At 47.1% G+C, this 18,142-nt stretch overlaps 1 protein-coding gene across 1 annotated transcript in view; it reads right to left on the bottom strand.

Annotated features, from left to right (window-relative positions):
* Positions 1–12,206, bottom strand: part of LOC125116324 (serine protease 55-like) — a 39,849-nt gene extending 27,643 nt beyond the window's left edge. Inside the window, exons 1-3 of the mRNA XM_047761440.1 lie at positions 11,857–12,206; positions 11,568–11,673; positions 1,150–1,221 (exon numbers count right to left, since the gene is read on the bottom strand). Coding sequence (XP_047617396.1) covers positions 1,150–1,221; positions 11,568–11,673; positions 11,857–12,206 — 528 coding nt within the window. The remainder of the gene's footprint in view (positions 1–1,149; positions 1,222–11,567; positions 11,674–11,856) is intronic.
* Between the last annotated feature and the right edge of the window lie 5,936 nt (positions 12,207–18,142).

Below are 18,142 nucleotides of genomic sequence, written 5' to 3'. Positions count from 1 at the left end.
AAGGTGAGTTCCCATGGCAAGTGAGTGTCCAGATCTCGCAGAAACACCTCTGTGGAGGCTCAATCATACATCGGTGGTGGGTTCTGACGGCTGCACATTGCTTCCCAAGAACCCTGTAAGTTTCTGAGGCATTGTTTTACTTTATAGCAGGTTTCCTCAATGTAGTGTCTGGGCTGGGTAGCTTAGGGGGTGAATGCACAAGGCTTGTGAAACCATAGGTTCTACACCAAGTTTGTTCCCATTGGCTTTGTACCAAGAAGTATCTTCTCTGTACCTACTCTCTTTCCTAAGTCATCCATATCCAAAGGTTGGCTGCAAGTTGTGGCCATGTATTAGAAAATGAGTAGACGTTTTCTCTTTCCCTGCTTGCCATCTGTGTAGACAACACAGTGTATTCATTCAGTGTACACAAATGGGCTACCATGTGCTATTCTTTTTTTTTTTTTCTTTTTTGTCTTTTTTGTCTTTTCAGGGCCGTACCTGTGGCATATGGAGGTTCCCAGGCTAGGGGTCGAATCAGAGCTGTAGCTGCCAGATCTGAGTTGTAGCAGTGCCAGATCTGAGCTGTGTCTGTGACGTACACCGCCGCTCATGGCAACGCCAGATCCTTAACCCACTGAGTGAGGCCAGGGATTGAATCTGTGTTCTCGTGGATACTAGTCAGATTCGTTCCCACTGAGCCACGATGGGAATTCCACCATGTGCTAGTCTAGGTGATGGCAATAGAGTGGTTGACGAGACAGTCAAGATCCCTGTTGCCAAGAAGCTCACAGTCTATTCTCTTGGGTGGATTCATCCTACCACCGTTCAATGGGGAAGTCTCCCTGGGCTGACTATTCACTAGATCAGGGTTCTGCCTGAGTTTAGACCCCTGACACCTGCCACTCTGATCCTGCCACTGGTAGGCCACTGCATACCCAATGCTTTGGCCTTCTCAGTATTCAGTTGTAAACTCTACTATATGTCTAGAAACAAGAAATACAGCGTAACTATGATTATAGTTTGGAGTTATTATATTCATTCTCTAGATTAGACATGACATTGGGAACTATCACAGTGGTCATGGGATCCAGGAAATTCAACGGTGTCCACTTGGAGAGAAAACAAGTGCAGAAGATAATTATTCACAAAGATTATAAGCCATCTCACCTGGACAGTGATCTCTCCCTGCTCCTGCTTGCCACACCAGTACAATTCACGAACTTCAAAATGCCCATCTGCCTGCAGAAGAAGGAGAAAACCTGGGACCGGTGCTGGATGACAGAGTGGGTGACGGTTCCTACATATGGTATGTGCCTTCCTTCCAGAACCTGCAGAGTGCCCACACTTAGGTTCCCCAGGGCTAGATAACATGATGCTTTGGAAGACCTGGGTCTGAATTCTGGCCTCACTACACTAGCTTTGAGATTCTGACCTAGCTCCCTCACCTTCCCTCATCAGGAGAATGACAGTCATGCTGCCCTCAAATAAGGTTTGTGGATTAAATTAAATGAGATGATACATGTGAGGTCTCTAGCAGAAGCCTGGAACACAGAAGAATCTCAAAACCTGAGAGTGAGGCTAATTTTTTTGGAGGTCAGACTGTAGAAAGTTTGGATTCTTCCTTCCTGGGCTGTTTTACAATTGCATCTCCACAGCTGTTTATCATGGGATGAAGCTTGGGGGGACGACCATCCTGACATAACTCTAAGACAATGATTCCCCAAGCACAGTCATCCACTCCTTTCCCAAAGTCAGGCTGGCGGACAGGGATGGTGGAAGTGTGATGGGGAGAAAGCCAGAAGCTTCTCTAGGCTCAAGGTGTGTCCTTCCCACAGGATGGCACTTCTGGGTGTGCCATTTTCCTGGTTTCCCCATTGTCCTGGCAGAGAATGATTCAGAAGTGGGGCTGTTCTGAACCTCTGCACAGAGACAAAACATGGCTGTGAAAGATGATGGGGTCATGGAGAAAGCTCATTCCAGGTTCACCTGGCAGGCACTGGGGTAAGGGTTTGGTTGGCCGCTTCCAGAGGGGGTAAGCCTCCCAAAGGGGAATAGAGAAATAAACAGAGATGAAGGAACCACTTATTGGAGATGCTGGAGAGGAGACTGAGCTGGGTGTGGCATCAGGGCAACTCCAAGGCCTTCCTAGCCTGTGAGTCTGTTATTTGCTGAGTGTTTGCATCCTTCAGGAGCTTCCACCCTGACCATGTGCGGGCCCGTCACTCTCAGCGCTCGGTCCCGTGCTCATTCTCACACTAGCTTCCTCACTTTGCCAGACCAATATGACAACTTAACCATATACCTGCAGAAGCTGAGAGTGGTGCAGATTACTTGGAGAGAATGCAGCCAGAGGGTAGACCAGCTCTCCAGGAACATGCTTTGTGCATGGAAAGAGCCAGGAACCAGAGGCAGTTGCCAGGTAGCCAGCCCTTGCCTTGGCCCCATCCCCCACATGCTCCACCAATTTCCAGGTTCCCAGGAGGGAGCCCAGGAGGGAAGGCCCTTGCCCACACCACCAGGACCCTCTCACCCTGCCCTCTGGCTAGACGTGCTGTTGATCTCTGCAGACTGTTCTTTCTCTCTTTTCTCATTCTCAGGGAGACAGTGGGGCACCTATGGTCTGTACTGTCCATGGAAACCAGAGGCTCTTCCAAGTGGGTGTCTTCAGTTGGGGCATAAGATCTGGCTTCAGGGGGAGGCCTGGTATGTTTGTGTCTGTGGCTCAATTTCTCCCATGGATCCAGGAAGAGACAGAAAAGGAGGGGAAAGCCTATACCATCTCAGAAGCCCGGAGACACTCCCTGCCTTCTTTGCGGTTCCCCTTATGGTTAGGCTTGGGGTCTCAACTGCTGCTGACCCTCCTTCATGTCTACTGCTGATAACGCAGGTCACTAAGCATCGGACCCACACTCTCTTCTCCTCTTTCTCCTTCCTCCCTGCCATCCTTACACAAGCATTTATAGGGCATTGACTAAGGTTAGCCCCTATGCCAGATCCTGGAAGATAGACATGGATTCACTTTTCCCACATCTCACAGTCTAATAAAGGAAGATTAAACGCAGCACTGAAAAGAGATACAAGGAGTGCTGGGGGTGGGAGCCAGAGGAAGAGACAGTGACCTTGACAAGGAGGTCAGGAAGGCTTCAAGGCAGCATTGGAAAACTGACTTTGAGAAGTTACTTCCAGGAGGAGTTCCCATCATGGCTCAGTGGAAACAACTCTGACTAGTATCCATGAGGATGCAGGTTTGATCCCTGGCCTCGCTCAGGGGGTTAAGGATCCAGCGTTGCCGTGAGCTGTGGTGTAGGTCGCAGATGTGGTTTGGATCTGGCATTGCTGTGGCTCTGGCGTACGCCGGTAGCTGTAGCTCTGACTGGACTCCTAGCCTGGGAACCTCCATATGCCTCAGGTGCAGCCCTAAAAAGCAACCCCCTCCCAAAAAAAAAAAGAAAGAAGTCACTTCCAGTTTCCAGGTCTTGGTTTCTTCATCTATGAAGGAGATCTGATCGCAGGGACCTGAAGGTCTTTTGTTACTCTAATTTCCTGTGTTGCTCAGTAACTTCTTGGATTTCACTCGTGGCTCAAGATATTACCAAGCTGATGAACAGCTCCAATCCCACCAGCTCAATGCAGAACATGGACCCAAAGACAGGCAGCTTTAATCAGCTGGGCCATTCAGAAAGGAAAGTCTGTGGTGGACTTGAGATCAGGGGTTTCTTGTCCTGTTTGGAGTTGAAAGTGGGGAGATTATGACTTGGGACTTAGAGACTACATTTGTCTTCCTACCCCCTCAATAGATCCAGACAGCATTAGGATAATGAGATGGCTTGGAGGAAGCCAAACATCTGCCCTTTCGTACAGTGGGCAACTGAGTGAGGGCCACTGTTGGTGGCCAAAGCCCTGTCACCAAGCAAAAAAGGGTACAAATTCAAGGACAAATAAGCAGGAAGGTCCTTTTGCAGAGAGCAAACAGAATAACTTGGGTGGCTAGACCAAAATACAAAGGATATGAATTTGTTTTTAGAAAACCACGGCACAATATTTAAAGATAAGTGCTCTCAAGTGCAGGCAGAGGCTAATGGCAGGGCCTTTTCTGGGTCCTTTCTCAGCTGCATGTGTCCGGCAGAGGGATGATGAGAACTAGAGGATGCAGAGGAGATAATCAACTGCATGCAGCCCCACACAGGAGTCTGTGAAGAGGAAAACATTCATTCAGACACCCTGTGACCACTGAAGGTGCAGCAGGCCCTGCAAGGCCACAGGAATGTCGATGCTACGGGTGGTTCGTGTCTTCAGTGTGTCTGTCAGAACTGAGCTTAGGCATCTTCTCACAAGGTCCACTAGTGATTAGCTTCATGGGATGTTATGTGTTTGAATTTTCTGAGAAATAGAAAAATGGAACCAATGGCGTGCAGATGAGATCGACAGACAGAGAGACAGGTGATCGATACGGAGGAAGGGAGGAAGAGGGAGAGATTTAGGGATTTATTTTTTACAATGTGGCTCACTGAATTGTGGATGCTGGGAAATCTGAACTCTATAGGCCAGACCCAGGGAAGAATTGATATTCTTGAATCTGAAGATGGTTTGCAGGTAGAATTCCTTCTTTTTCAGAGGAAATTCTGAAGAAAAAAAAAGAAGGTAAAAGGCTGGAATTGCCCTATGTCACTAAAACACTACTCTTTATTTCTTCTTTATTTTATTTTATTTTTTGCTTTTTATGGCCACAACCGTAGCATACAGAGGTTCCCAGGCTAAAGGTCCAGTTGGAGCTGCAGCTACTGGTCTACACCATAGCCACAGCAACACCGGATCCGAGCTGCATCTGTAACCTACACCACAGCTCATGGCAACGCCAGATCCTTAACCCACTGAGCAAGGCTAAGGATCGAACCTGTGTCCTCATGGATACTAGTTGGGTTTGTAACTCAGTGAGCCATAACAGAAACTACAATACCATTCTTCTTGATATCCTTTATCCTACAGATGGACAGACTTGTGGTTTCTTTTCTCTCATGCTGTTAAGAGAGGCTTCCTTGTTTCTCCAGACCTCCTGAGCTATTTTGTTTTCCTTCTTTTGTTCTTTAATGCCTTCCTCTTGGTTAATTGGGTCTTTTTTATGATTCCATTGTATCCTCTTTCTTGGCTTACTAGCTATAATCAACACTAGCACCACCCTCAGAGACTTGATATTAGGTTGGACATTCCTGTCATATCCCTCTTCAGTTTACTGGCATGGCCCCTGGAAAAAAAAAAATCCAGATGAGTCAGGGCAGACGATGATGTACCAACACACATTTTACCAACTGGTAGCCCTTACGTGGCATCATTATTGCAGTGCATACTCTGGCACATGGTATGCAGCTCTTGACCCGGAAAATGCATTCTTTTCCATTTCCTCTAAATGGGAAAGAATGCACTGGCCTGGAAATATATGGTAGTCCACATCCACTGCTTTGCCCCCAGGACTGAGTTAACCACCTTGTTCTCTGTCACAACATAGATTACATAGGTCTACTGTATGAATGTCATCATGCTTCTCAGACTGGGCAATAGGAAGTGGGTATCTTGAATGCCCTTAAGGACTAATCATTGCAGAGTTTGGAAGACAAGCATACAAAGATTTAGAGGCAGGACACCTTGGTAAAACTTTTAGAGGTCCAATGATCGGCATGGTGAGATCAGTGAACCTCATGAACATCAGCTCACTGCCTCACTTTTGTTGCATTATAACCAGTTGGCCAGAAGTTGTGCCAAATGGAAAACCATATGATGAATATAACCGGGCATTAGTAAGCTAAGTGTGGTGGGGTGGTGGAAGCCTTGTAGGCAAAGCAGACACATCCACGTACAGAATAAATATCTATTACTATGATGAAAAATAACTGCCACTCCACAAAGGCAGAGGTCAAGCGTAATTAACCTTCCATGAGGTGGCTTATGTGTCATGTTGTCAGCCTGCAGATGACAACCAGTATTTAGTTCTCGGATGCTGATGCTCCTTATGGAAATGTATTTTTCTTTTTTTGGTCTTTTATTTTTTAGGGCTGCTCCTGTGGCATATGGAGGTTCCCAGGCTAGGGGTTGAAACAGAGCTGCAGCTGCCAGCCTACACTACAGCCATAGCAATGCAGGATCCGCGCTGTGTCTGCAAACTACACCACAGCTCACAGCAATGCTGGATCTTTCACCCACTGAGTAAGGCCAGGGATTGAACCCAAGTCTTCATGAATAATAGTTTGTTACACTGAGCCATGACAGACACTCAAGAAATGTGTACTTCAATACCTAATTTAACATGGTCCTTAGGATTCACTTAAGGGATGGAGTTAGTGGATGGGTTAGCAGGTCACATTTAATAAACCCATTTTGACATTCCTTTCTAAGACTTGGTGTGCCTTCTTTTTTTACACTGTACAAAAGAATTCCACTTAATGTAGGCCACTTTTGGTCCAGGGTTTTAGTCTGTCAACTAAACAAGCAGAGCCATTTCTAGCTGCTCCAGATAACTCATTTGAAATAGATTTTCTCTCACTCAGATTGATAAATTTGGCCCAATCACATTTTACTTTATCCTTTGCCTAACTCTCTTAGAATCTCTTCTTGAACATAATCCTCAGGCATCTACAAATACACATCAGTAGAGTGTTGCATTTTTTTAATGTGTATAGTATCTTCTCCTGGGTCAGATTTGAACTGATCAGCTATAAAGTCTATTGAGATGACTGTTCCTGTGGTTCCAACCTTCATGATAAGGTGGTAGGGGTGGGTCATGAGGAGAATCAGCATCTCCTGGGAAAGCAATCATTTCAGTGACACCATTACAAAGTCTTCAAGGAAGAGGAGACCTGCCTCCCCAGAAGGGGGTAGAATGGCTGCATGGAATAGGAAAGGAAGCTCAGCAGGATTTGATATTTTAAAGTATACTAATTCTGGAGTTCCCGCTGTGGCTTAGTGTGTTAAGAACCCAACCAGTATCCACGAGGATGCAGTTTTGATCCCTGGCCTTGCTCAGTAGGTTAAGGATCCAGTGTGGCCACATCTGAAGATGTGACTCAGATCCAGTGTTGCCGTGGCTGTGGTGTAGGCTGGCAGCTGCAGCTTCAATTTGACCCCTAGCTTGGGAACTTCCATATGCTGCAGGTGTAGCTGTAAAAACAGTTAAAGAAAAAATATTAAAAAATAAAATACACTAATTGATCTTAATCCACCCAAATATTCCACTGCAGCTTTCTTGGTCACCTTTTTCTCCAATTAATCACCTTTCATGTAAGCATCTAAAGAAATTGTGAATTCAAGTTATGTTCTCATTCTGCTACTGCAGGACCAAATCTGGGTCGGATTTTTGATACAACAAGTAAGAGATTCTTTTAGGGCAGTTGTAGAAACCTCTCTGGCTTTTGGATAATGCCTTTGAGTTGAAAATGTAAAACCCCAATATTGTCGTTGCTTTTTTTCCCTGTAAACTTTCCATTACATTTGGTAATGGTAGCCCTTGTACTTATCTCTTCCACCAGAAAATTCTATTGCAAAACCCACTTGTTCTCCTTTAATAGGATTCCAGGAATGACAGGTAATAATTTGAGAAACTGTTTTGACATGGCATACCACGGTCTCCCAGAATCCCATTTTCCACCAGTGACGAGGTCATTATTGCCTTCAAATCAAATCAGGCCTGACAAGAAATCTTAGGTACCTATCTTTGCAGTTGCATTTCCTGAAATCACATTCAACACCAAATACTATATCAGTCAGGATTCTATCAGGAAAATAGAAAATACTCTGTGGATCTCAAGCTGAAAGGGATTTACTACATACAGATGGATGCTTCCAGAACCATTAAAGGGGCCTACGTGCAAAGACCAAGAAAAACGGTTGCTTGCTTTCAGAAGCTTAGTAAGCTTCAGAAATCACAGGAACTCACTGCCAAGAATCTTATTATTCTCTTCAGCATTAGCATAACAATGTGCCAGAGGACTCAAAGTTAATAGCAAAACCTCACCACTGTCTTGTGCTGAAATCTACATGCCTCTGTACAGCTCCCAGTCTCCTGCCTCTTAAAACTTGCCTGAGGATCTAAATTTGAAGCCTGCTGGGTCTCTGAGAAATGCGACCAGCTTTCAGCATCTACAAATCATAGGAGAGTTTAGAAAGGCAGAGATGGGGCTAAATATCAAGTTACAATATCTGGCATATTGATAAAAGTGGAAAACAGAAAGAACAATTCCCTCAAATAGTTGCTATGAGGGTTAAATAACTTGCAAAGTCCTAAACACTGTATATTATATGTGCATAATTTAAGTGCTTGACATTTGATGTTGCTGAGTCATCTACTTCGAAAGATGTCCATCCTGCATAAGCATATTCCTAGCTGTAAGATAAGCTACTAGTGCAATGACCAGATAAGGAATTAGGCTTGTGATGGTCCATCCCCTCTCCCCACCCCCCAGGGAGGTCCCTTTCCCAGAAAGCCCCGGGTAACCTACAGATCTGCTTGAATGACCAGCTTCTCCCTTCCTGCACCGTAATTCTTGGTGTTATGCTTTATTTTTATTTATTTACTTATTTTTAAAGATTTTTTAATTTTTTCCATTATAGTTGGTTTACATTGTTCTGTCGGTACTATGCTTTAAATTAGTCAATAAACATCAACCTTACAAATGCTTTCTCAGGTCAGTCTCCCAAGGCAACAGAAATAAAAGCAAAAATAAACCAATGGGACCTAATCAAATTGACAAGCTTTTGCACAGCAAAGGAAACCATAAAAACAAACAAACAAACAAAAAAACAACCTATAGAATGGGAGAAAATAGTTTCAAAACGATTCAACTGACAAGGGCTTAATCTCTAAAATATGCAAACAACTTATACAACTCAACAGCAACAAACCCAACAACCCAACTAAAAAATGGGCAAAAGTCCTGAATAGACATTTCTCCAAAGAAGATATACAGATGGCCAAAAGCACATGAAAAAATGCTCATCATCACTGATTATTAGAGAAATGCAAATCAAAACTACTATGAGGTACCACTTCACACCAGTCAGAATAGCCATCATTAATAATAAATGCTGATCCACCAATAACAAATGCTGGAGAGGGTGTAGAGAAAAGGGAATCCTCCTACACTGTTGGTGGAAATGTAAATTGGTACAACCACTATGGAAAACAGTATGGAGGTTCCTCAGAAAACTAAATATAGAACTACCATAGGGCCCAGCAATCCCACTCTTGGGCACATATCCAGACAAAACTTTCCTTGAAAAAGACACATGCACCCGTATGTTCATTGCAGCACTATTCACAATAGCCAAGACATGGAAACAACCTAAATGTCCATTGACAGACGAATGGATTAAGAAGATGTGGTACATATACACAGTGGAATACTACTCAGCCACAAAAAGAACAAAATAATGCCAGCTATAATGGAAAAAATAAAAATCATTAAAAAAAATTAAAAAATAGTCAATAAAGAAGGAACCTGTGAAACCCTAGGCACCGCACCTTCGACTCTAATAAAAGCAGATCCAGGGTCTGTTTCCTTTCTGTCTCTCTCTCCCTGCACCCTGGCTATGGCCCTCCAGCCACGCTGTGTACCCTCCAGGACCTGTGAGTGATAAATCTTGTTTCTCAAAGTTACCTGATGGTTTTTGCTGAAGTTCATCCTGCAATCACAGTAAGAACCACAAGGGCTAGCCCAGCCATAATTCTTGGGGGGAGATGTCTGCAGGAGCCTGGCTACAAGTAAAATGGTCCAGGGGAGTGCCCCACATTCCTAGCGGATGGCATCACTGGCAGCAGGCTGGGACCAAGACAACATGATGACAAGCCTTACTGGGGAGCTTGCTACCTTTATCTGCCCCCAAATAAGATCCAGCTCGCAGCTTTCCATGTTATTTTCTGGGAAGGAGCCTCAGACGATCCTGGGCGGTCATTTTCCATTTGTCCCCATTTCACCACTACAAATCCACTGACTGTCCTTCCCCAAGTCCTAGGGGGCTGGCTCCTAAAGATTGGTCTTCTGGGGGATCCTAAATGTCACTTGGCTCAATGGTGGGGACACTGACAGGCACAGAGCAGGAAGTCCTTTCCCATTGAGGCCACAGTACTGCCTGTGGGAAGGTCTTTCCTTGACCCAGTTCCTGTGGCATCTCTCCACACCTGCCGTGCACACTGGATTCCAGCAACTATGCTTTCTCCCGTGGTCCCTGTGGCTGATGGCTGTCTTCAGTCTCTGGAATGCCCTCCTTCCCTGGGTCACTCTGATGCCCACGGCTCTCTGTCTCTTCATGAAAGTACATTTATGTCAACTTTCTTTTTTTTTTTTGGTCTTTGCCTTTTCTAGGGCCGCTCCTACAGGCATATGGAGGGTCCCAGGCTAGGGGTCGAATCGGAGCTACAGCTGATGGCCTATGCCACAGCCACAGCAACACAAGATCCGAGCTGCGTCTGCGACCTGTTATGGCAGATACCCAGCAGCCCTGCGCTGCAGCGTATGCAGCGTATCAGCTCTGGCGACAGCCCCGTGGCTGTAGGGTACCAGCTCCGGCAGCTTTGCGGCTGCAGGGCATCAGCTCTTTTACCCGGCGAGAAACCAAGCGAGCACTCGGAGAGTTGGAGAACTCAGTTTTATTACGCCGGCGGGCTCAGAGGAGATCGCGCTCCAGAGTCTGAGCCCGGAAGAAGGGTTTCACAAGGCTTTTATGGGCTACGTCTTCCGGGTCCAAGCTTGACCAGTTGGACTGGAGTGATGTCAGGCAAGGTAGTAGATGCGGAAGCAGATGCATGGGGGAGGACTGGCTGGGGCAGTTGGCTAGACTTTGCTTAGTCATCATGGCTGGGGTCTCTCCTTTCTGCATTTTATTGGGACATTTTCTCCTACAGACCTACACCACAGCTCACAGCAACGCCAGATCCTTAACTCACTGAGCAAGGCCAGGGATTGAACCCGAAACCTCATGGTTCTTTTTCGGATTCGTTAACCACTGTGCCACAACGGGAACTCCATATGTCAACTTTCTGAGTGGAGTTCTACTTCTTTCTGGGACCCTTGAGGACTGCTCTGCTCAGTCACCTTCCTAAACAAACAGCCTGAGCCGAGGTTTCCCAACCATCAGGCTCCTTTTTTTTTTTTTTTTTTTTTTTGCTTTTTAGAGCCACCCCCGAGGCATATGGAAATTCCCAGGCTAGGCATTGAATCAGACCTGCAGCTGCTGGCCAATGCCAGAGCCAGGGCAGCGGAGGATCCAAGCTGCATCTGTGACCTATACCACGGCTCACAGCAATGCCGGATCCCTGATTCACTGAGCCAGGCCAGGGATCAAACCCTCGTCCCGATGGATGCTAGTCAGATTCACTTCTACTGCACCACAACTGGAAGTCCCCATCAATCTCCCTGAGTCCACCTCAGAGGGCTGGATGGAAATTCAGAAAGTTAGGACTGGGTTCAGCACAAGGTCAGGCCACGGATTGATGCTAAGACTAGACCTGCCCCTCTTGGCAGACCTGACGACCTCAACCTCCAAGAGCCTGAAGCTGTCAGCAAACAGCAGTTCTCTTCCCGAGACACACAAGGTCCCACCTCGCACCCCTGCCCAAAATGGAACAGGTAGAAGTCGGGGCGCGTCTCTGTAGCCTTGTGCTCAGATGCCGCGAGCCGCCTGTACCAGGAAAGAATTAGGGCACAGCTGAAATCCAAAAGGGAAAGGAAACGGCTGAGATCCACGGGGAACAATGTCTGCTTCTTAATCCGTCTCCTGCCCCAAATAGCTCCGCTCTCCTCCCCCGGTGGTGTTTACGGCTCTTTCTTTCCCGGGCAGCAGATGCCACCAGGCCTTAAACTAGGTCACAGAGGGCAGCCGTGAGTCGACCAGGACCCCAGGCCACATCCTCCTGTGACCTCACTGGCCCGGCTCCAGGCCTGGAGTGGCAGAGCCCAGACCTGGGCGGCCCCCTGGGTCTTGGCAGGGTCCTTGCTGCCCAGAACCACAGTGAGCAAGTGGGGATCCCCATCCAGCCTGCGAGTGGGTGGAGGGGCCAGCACGGGGCATCTGTGGCCCTCCCTGCCCCGTTCCCCCACCCGCGGCAGCCCCGCCCAAGTTCCCTCAGGGACCATCCTCCCCAGGGCCGCCAGGGAGCCCCAGCCCTGCTGCTTCCCCAGGAAAGGGGGCGGTTTCACACAGACCCACAGGGGCTGACCCAGGGCTCCAGACACAAGCATCAATTACAGTCAGAAAGAAATCCGGATTTCAAACCCCAGCCCCTGAGGCACAGGAAGGGAGGCGCCTGCCCAGAAAAACCCCAATGGGAAGCGGCCAAGCCCAGGCCCCAAGGACCCCTGCACATCCCCAGCCACCTGCCTGCCCCGCATCCCTACCTCCTGAGGCCCATCCTTCCCAGGATCCCTGCGCACCGCGTCCTGATGGCGCTTTTCTCTCTACAGGTTCTGTCAGAGCACAGCTTTGGCCTCATCACCACCAAGATGAGCAAGGCTCTGTGGGGCTCCTGGGCACAAAAGTCTATGTCCCCTATAGCTTTTTAGGAAATAGGCCTCATTTAGCCTCCAGGACCTTCCCTGAGTTGCAAACAGCAGGCGCAAGCAGTTGAGCATCAGGGAAGGGAGGGGATGCAGAGACCAGGGAGGAGCAGTCAAGAGACAATAGTGCAGCCTTGGGGCAGGGTCCCGGTTCCTCCTCAAGGAATATACATAGCAATATCTTGAGTGCTTCTCCAGCACTAAAACCTCCAACAAATGGAAGATGTTAATGAAGCAGTCTTCACTCTGGAAAGGAGGAGGACCACCAGAACTAGTCCTGGGACCACTTAACACCAGCTTTGAAAAACAATGCAAGCTTGCCTCTACCCTGATCCTTATCTGCGGCCCTGTTTTCCACTCCCAAACTGTAAAACCACTTCGTATTCTCTCAAGGGAGGGCAGTCTTTAGGGCATTAGCCTGCTGTGACCCTCCTTTGCCTGGCAAAGCAATAAAGCTATTTCTTTTCTCTTTCACCCAAAACTGTCTCTGCATTCGTATTCACCACCGGTGGACAGAGATGAGTTTGGGTAACATCAGCAGTCCCTGAGCAAGAATCCAGGGGGGTACTGTGGCCTCGGGAGCACTGGCATGGCCTACCCGCTATGTGTTGATTATGAATTTGGAATTCACACATTGGAGCCCCAACCCCCAGTGGACTGTATTTGCATTTGGGCCACTGAGGAAGAAATTAAGGTTAAATAAGGTCATAAGGGTGGGGCCCTGATCCTATAGGATTAGTGTGTGTGGTCTCTCTCTCTCCAGGAACCCACCCTGAGGCCACGTGAGGACACTGTGAAGGCAGCACCTGCAAACCAGGAGGGGCCTCACCAGGAACAGGATAGGCCACCACGTTGATCTTGGACTTCCAGCCTCCAGAACTGTGAGAAAATAAATTTCTGTTGTGTAGACTCTCAGTCCGTGGTACTTTGTTAGGGCAGCCTGAGCAGACAAAGCCAGAATTAAAAAGGAATTTCTCCCCATGTGGTCAGCCTTGAGGGCACAAGAAAAACACTTTCAACAAACGAGCCATTTTTCTGTGGATTCGAGGTGGCTTGCTTTCTTTCTGTCTTCTTAGGGCCATACCTGCGGCATATGGAAGTTCCCAGGCTAGGGGTCTAACTCGAGCTGCAGCTTCTGGTCTACAGTACAACCTGAGCAAGGCAGAATCCAAGCCACATCTGTGGCCTACATAACAACACAGCTCACAGCAACACCAGATCCTTAACCCACTAAGCGAGACCAGAGATCAAATCCACATCCTCATGGCCACTAGCTGTGTTCTTAACCTGCTGACCCACAACAGGAACTCTTCTGGGTAGTTTTTGAAGTGCACAAAACACAAAACCATGTTTAAAAAAAATCTGTTTTTTGAGATTATATTTTGTATGGTGTACGGTTCTAGTAATTCTAACAAGCATAGACGGCTGTGTAAACACCACCATATTTAAGACATAGAACCCTTCGCCACCCTAGAAAGTTCCCTGGTACCCCTGGTAACCCATCCCCTTCCCTAGACCCCAGCCCTTGGCCACAACTGTTGTGCTTTCTGTGCCTGTCTGTGCATCATACAGAAGGTGGCAGTTGTGCACAGCTTCAGCCACTTGGCAAAAGGCATTCCAGCCCCAGGCTGTGGCTTGAGTCAGTGGTCTGGTCCTTTTTATGACTGAAGATTATTGCTATTGTCTGGATGGACCACCGGTTATCCACTCATCTGATGGGCATGTAGGGTGTTAGTTTTTATCACTTATGGATAAAGACACCATAAACTTTGGGTACAGGTCTTGGTGTGGACATGTGTCTTCAGGCAATGATGTTTTGATAAAAATGTGAATCCATCCACATATGCGCTGACAAACTTGGGGATTCTTTGGGGTCTGGATGAAACTCATGCCTATGCTGTGCTCTCCTGTTCAGAACTCTGGGGCCAGCTCTGGAAGTCATGTAGTTAAGCCAGGTGACATTGGGAAATCTTTACCTATGCCCTGTTCCACCTCATATGAACACGTGCCCTCCTGTGCCCCCAGATTTGCACACACTTAGAACTGCAATGAAATGTTTTACTCTATTGAGCTCAAATTGTGCTGTTTTCCAAAGAATAAGAAGATAAAGAGGTAAGGAGGCTTTGGCTCCCATGTCAGGCCCCCTTTTGGCAGAGAAAAGATAGGAGTTAGGCCAATGAATTCTAACGCTTTGCTTACAGCTATGAGAAGTGGAGTAAATGCTTGTTATGTTAAAACTCTACATCCAATAACAGGAACTAACTTCCTAAGATTTCATCTGCTTTTCGCTTATTCTGATGGGATACTCCCAAGAGTTTTTAAGATAAATTTTAAAGTCTTAAAACAGCTAGGGAAAGAAAAGTTCCCATAGTCATTTTTCCCTAAAATGGAAATCCATTATGTATAGAATTTTGGAAAACATTTACACTTCCAGATCTTGCCAGTCTTTAGTAATGATGTTTGTTCCCCCTACACCCGCCACATGCTTGGTGATTTCTCAAGAGTATTATTCAGTAGCTGGAGAGTGGGGAAGACTGTATTCGGATTCTAGCTTTCTTCAATAAATTGACCCCTGTCTATTGCTCAACCTTGCACATTATTACAGCTCAAATTTTAGTTCAAACCATTTGAATGTTCAATGTTAACAATGTTAGACTTTGGTTATAGCCAATAGCAATAGCCAATGTTAGACTATTTGTGAGCTACTAAAATGGCAAGTCTATACGGTTTAACTTAAAACTTCCTACAGTTCCCATACCTTTGCACACATTTTCTGCCCACCTAGAAGGCCACATAGGTTTCCTAGGTGAGAAAGTACCATAAATTGGGTGATTAGAACAATAGAAGTTTATTGTCTGGAGCTCTGGAGATCAGAAGGTCAAAATCAAGGTGTCCGCAGGGCCACGCCCCCTCTGGAGGTACCAGGGAGGCACCTGCTCCAGACTTCTCTCCCTTATGGCAGCAAAACCCCAGTCTGCCCACAGCGTTATTCCTGTGTGGGTCTGTGTATCCATATTCCCTGTCTTGTAAAGACACCAGTCACAATGGATTCGGGGCCACCCTGCTCCAGGATGATTTCATCTTAGCTAATGACATCAGCAATGACCCTGTTTACAAATAAGGTCATATTCTGAGGGTACTGAGGTTAAGACTTCAACAGGTGGATTTGAGGAGGGCACCATTCAACCTCCGACAAGTGCCCTCCTGTGCCTCCTTAAGGCCAATTCTCTTTGTGGTTTGCCTCAGCCCAGACAGAGCTTCTTTCCCCTAGAGCATCTTCCCAAATGGCCTCTTTCCCCACCCACCACACTCCCATGCTCCTCCTGGACTGGCTCAGGTGCCCCTCGGCAGCTCCCAGTGACACCTTTGTCCACTGTTTTGAGGTTGAGGCTTTGCTCCCACGTCTCTCAGATGGGTGTCAGCTTCTAGGAGACAGAGACCAAACGTTGTTCATCTTGCCATCATTCTCCAAGCCTGGCATATACAAAGTTCTCCATAAAGTGCTAACCAGGTAGAGAAACAAATGAATGGCATCAACAAAAGCCACCCATAGATCAAAAGCTGATCTATGAATGGATTTTGTACTTTAGGCATGTCTCGTTCAGAGCAACTGCTAGTCAAAGTGCCTTCCTTTGCTGGAAGACAGGAAATTAGTAGAGAATTAAAATCATGAGCTTGCCATGTCCTGAATACACACATTATCTCATTAATCCAACAATATATTGATGTAGGTATTATTATTATCCCCATTTTACAGATGAGTAATCAGAGACTCAAAGTTCAGTAGCTCCCCTAAGGTCCCACTGGTGATGTGAGCTCTCTTCTGTAGGAGTCTGTGCACCTCTGCTGTATCACCCGAACTGTTTGGACGAACCGCCTGATCCCTTCTCCTGGGGAATGCTTTCAGCTCTTTTGTCCTGATGCATTAATAAATCTGAGATGCCCTGGGTTTTAGCCCAGCTGGTATGGAGTTGTTCCACTCTATTGCTTTTGTCTCTCCCCACCCCCCGGTGCCATATCCCAGAGGACCAGCTCATGGAAATCCTCAGGTCCTGGGTCTAGGATCCCCCCTGGTTGCCTTGTCTGCACCGTGCTGGCTCCGCCCAGTCAGTGTCCTCTTGTGACCTGGGCAGTCAGGCTGGGCTGTGAGATAGCAGGCACAGGGGGCGAAGCCCTGACTCCGCCCCTCTGAATTGAACATGCCCAGTCTCACCTCAAGCCCCTCCATCGGTGAGTAAAGACCAGGGTCAATGACGGGATGGAGGGATGGAAGAGCCATGCTTCTGCTGCGGGTGGCTCTGCTGCTGCCCTGGCCACACAGCTGCCTGGCATGTAGGTCTCTCGTGGTGTTCTCGGGCCCCGCCTCCCCAGGGCTCTCGTTCCTCGCTGGACAGAAGGATCACTTGAGGAGCTTGTTTGGAAAGCAAGTTCTAGGATGCTGATTCTAGAGTTCAGGGTGGGGTCTGAGGAACCATACTTCTAATAAGGCCCTTCCGGTGAATCTGATGCCTGGACCAGACTTTCAGATCATTGCCCCCCAAACACCCTCAACTTTAAAGTTACGTATGGAGCAGCCTGGTGTGTGTGTGTGTGTGTGTGTGTGTGTGTGTGTGTGACATCTATCAATGCCTTGGATAGACTCTCTAAACCTATTTGACGTCAACCTTAGAGAAAACTCATCCAAACCACATACCATCATTTTAGCCAAATGAGATTAGCAAAGAATGAGCAGCAGATGTTGCTGAAATACAGACATACTGTGCAAGCTCTGAGCAAGATGCATGGACAACTGGGCTTTAGAACAAGACCCATCTGGCTGGAAACTCCCCATCCTCCTCTCATAAGCTGAATGGTCTCGAACAATCACATGATCTCTCCAAGATTGTTTCTCTACCTGTGAAATGGGGACGGCAAAACATAGCTTAGAAGTTTGCCTGCATGATTACATGTCTTTACACACACAATGCAGAGGCAGCTAATAGGAAGTGCTCAGCAAGTGGCTGTCATTATATAGCAAAAAAGATTAATACACTGGGGCTTTTTTTTTTTTTTTGGTCTTTTTGTCTTTTTGCTTTTTCTTGAGCCACTCCTGCGGCACGTGGAGGTTCCCAGGCTAGGGGTCTAATCGGACTGTAGCTGCCAGCCTACACCACAGCCACAGCAACACGGCATCTGAGCCTCATCTGCGACCAACACCACAGCTCACAGCAATGCCAGATCCTTAAACCACTGAGCAGGGCCAGGGAACGAACCCGCAACCTCATGGTTCCTAGTCGGATTCATTAACCACTGCACCACGACAGGAACTCCGGGGCTTTTAAATTATTAACCCGTTTGACTCTTAATCATTGGTAGTTTTGTTTAAATGTTCACAAGTTATGATTATTTTAATTATTTTAAACAAATTTCCCAGAGATCCAACATTGCTTTAGTGTACATTAATGCCAGCATTCCCTTGTTGGTTCTGAAAATTCTACACTTGCATGTGAGATTGGGCTGCAGTTCATGGCAAGGTGTGGTGGTCCCCTGGGAAGGCCAAAGCATGTCTACCATGACAGGAGCAGTGGAGAGAGGCAGATGCTCTTGGGTATCGGCTGCTTAATATCTCTTTGCAACTTCAA

Source organism: Phacochoerus africanus, chromosome 15 (assembly GCF_016906955.1).
Source record: "Phacochoerus africanus isolate WHEZ1 chromosome 15, ROS_Pafr_v1, whole genome shotgun sequence".
Lineage (NCBI taxonomy): Eukaryota > Metazoa > Chordata > Mammalia > Artiodactyla > Suidae > Phacochoerus > Phacochoerus africanus.
Note: the sequence above shows the minus strand (reverse complement) of the source record. Positions and strands in the feature narration are given on the sequence as shown.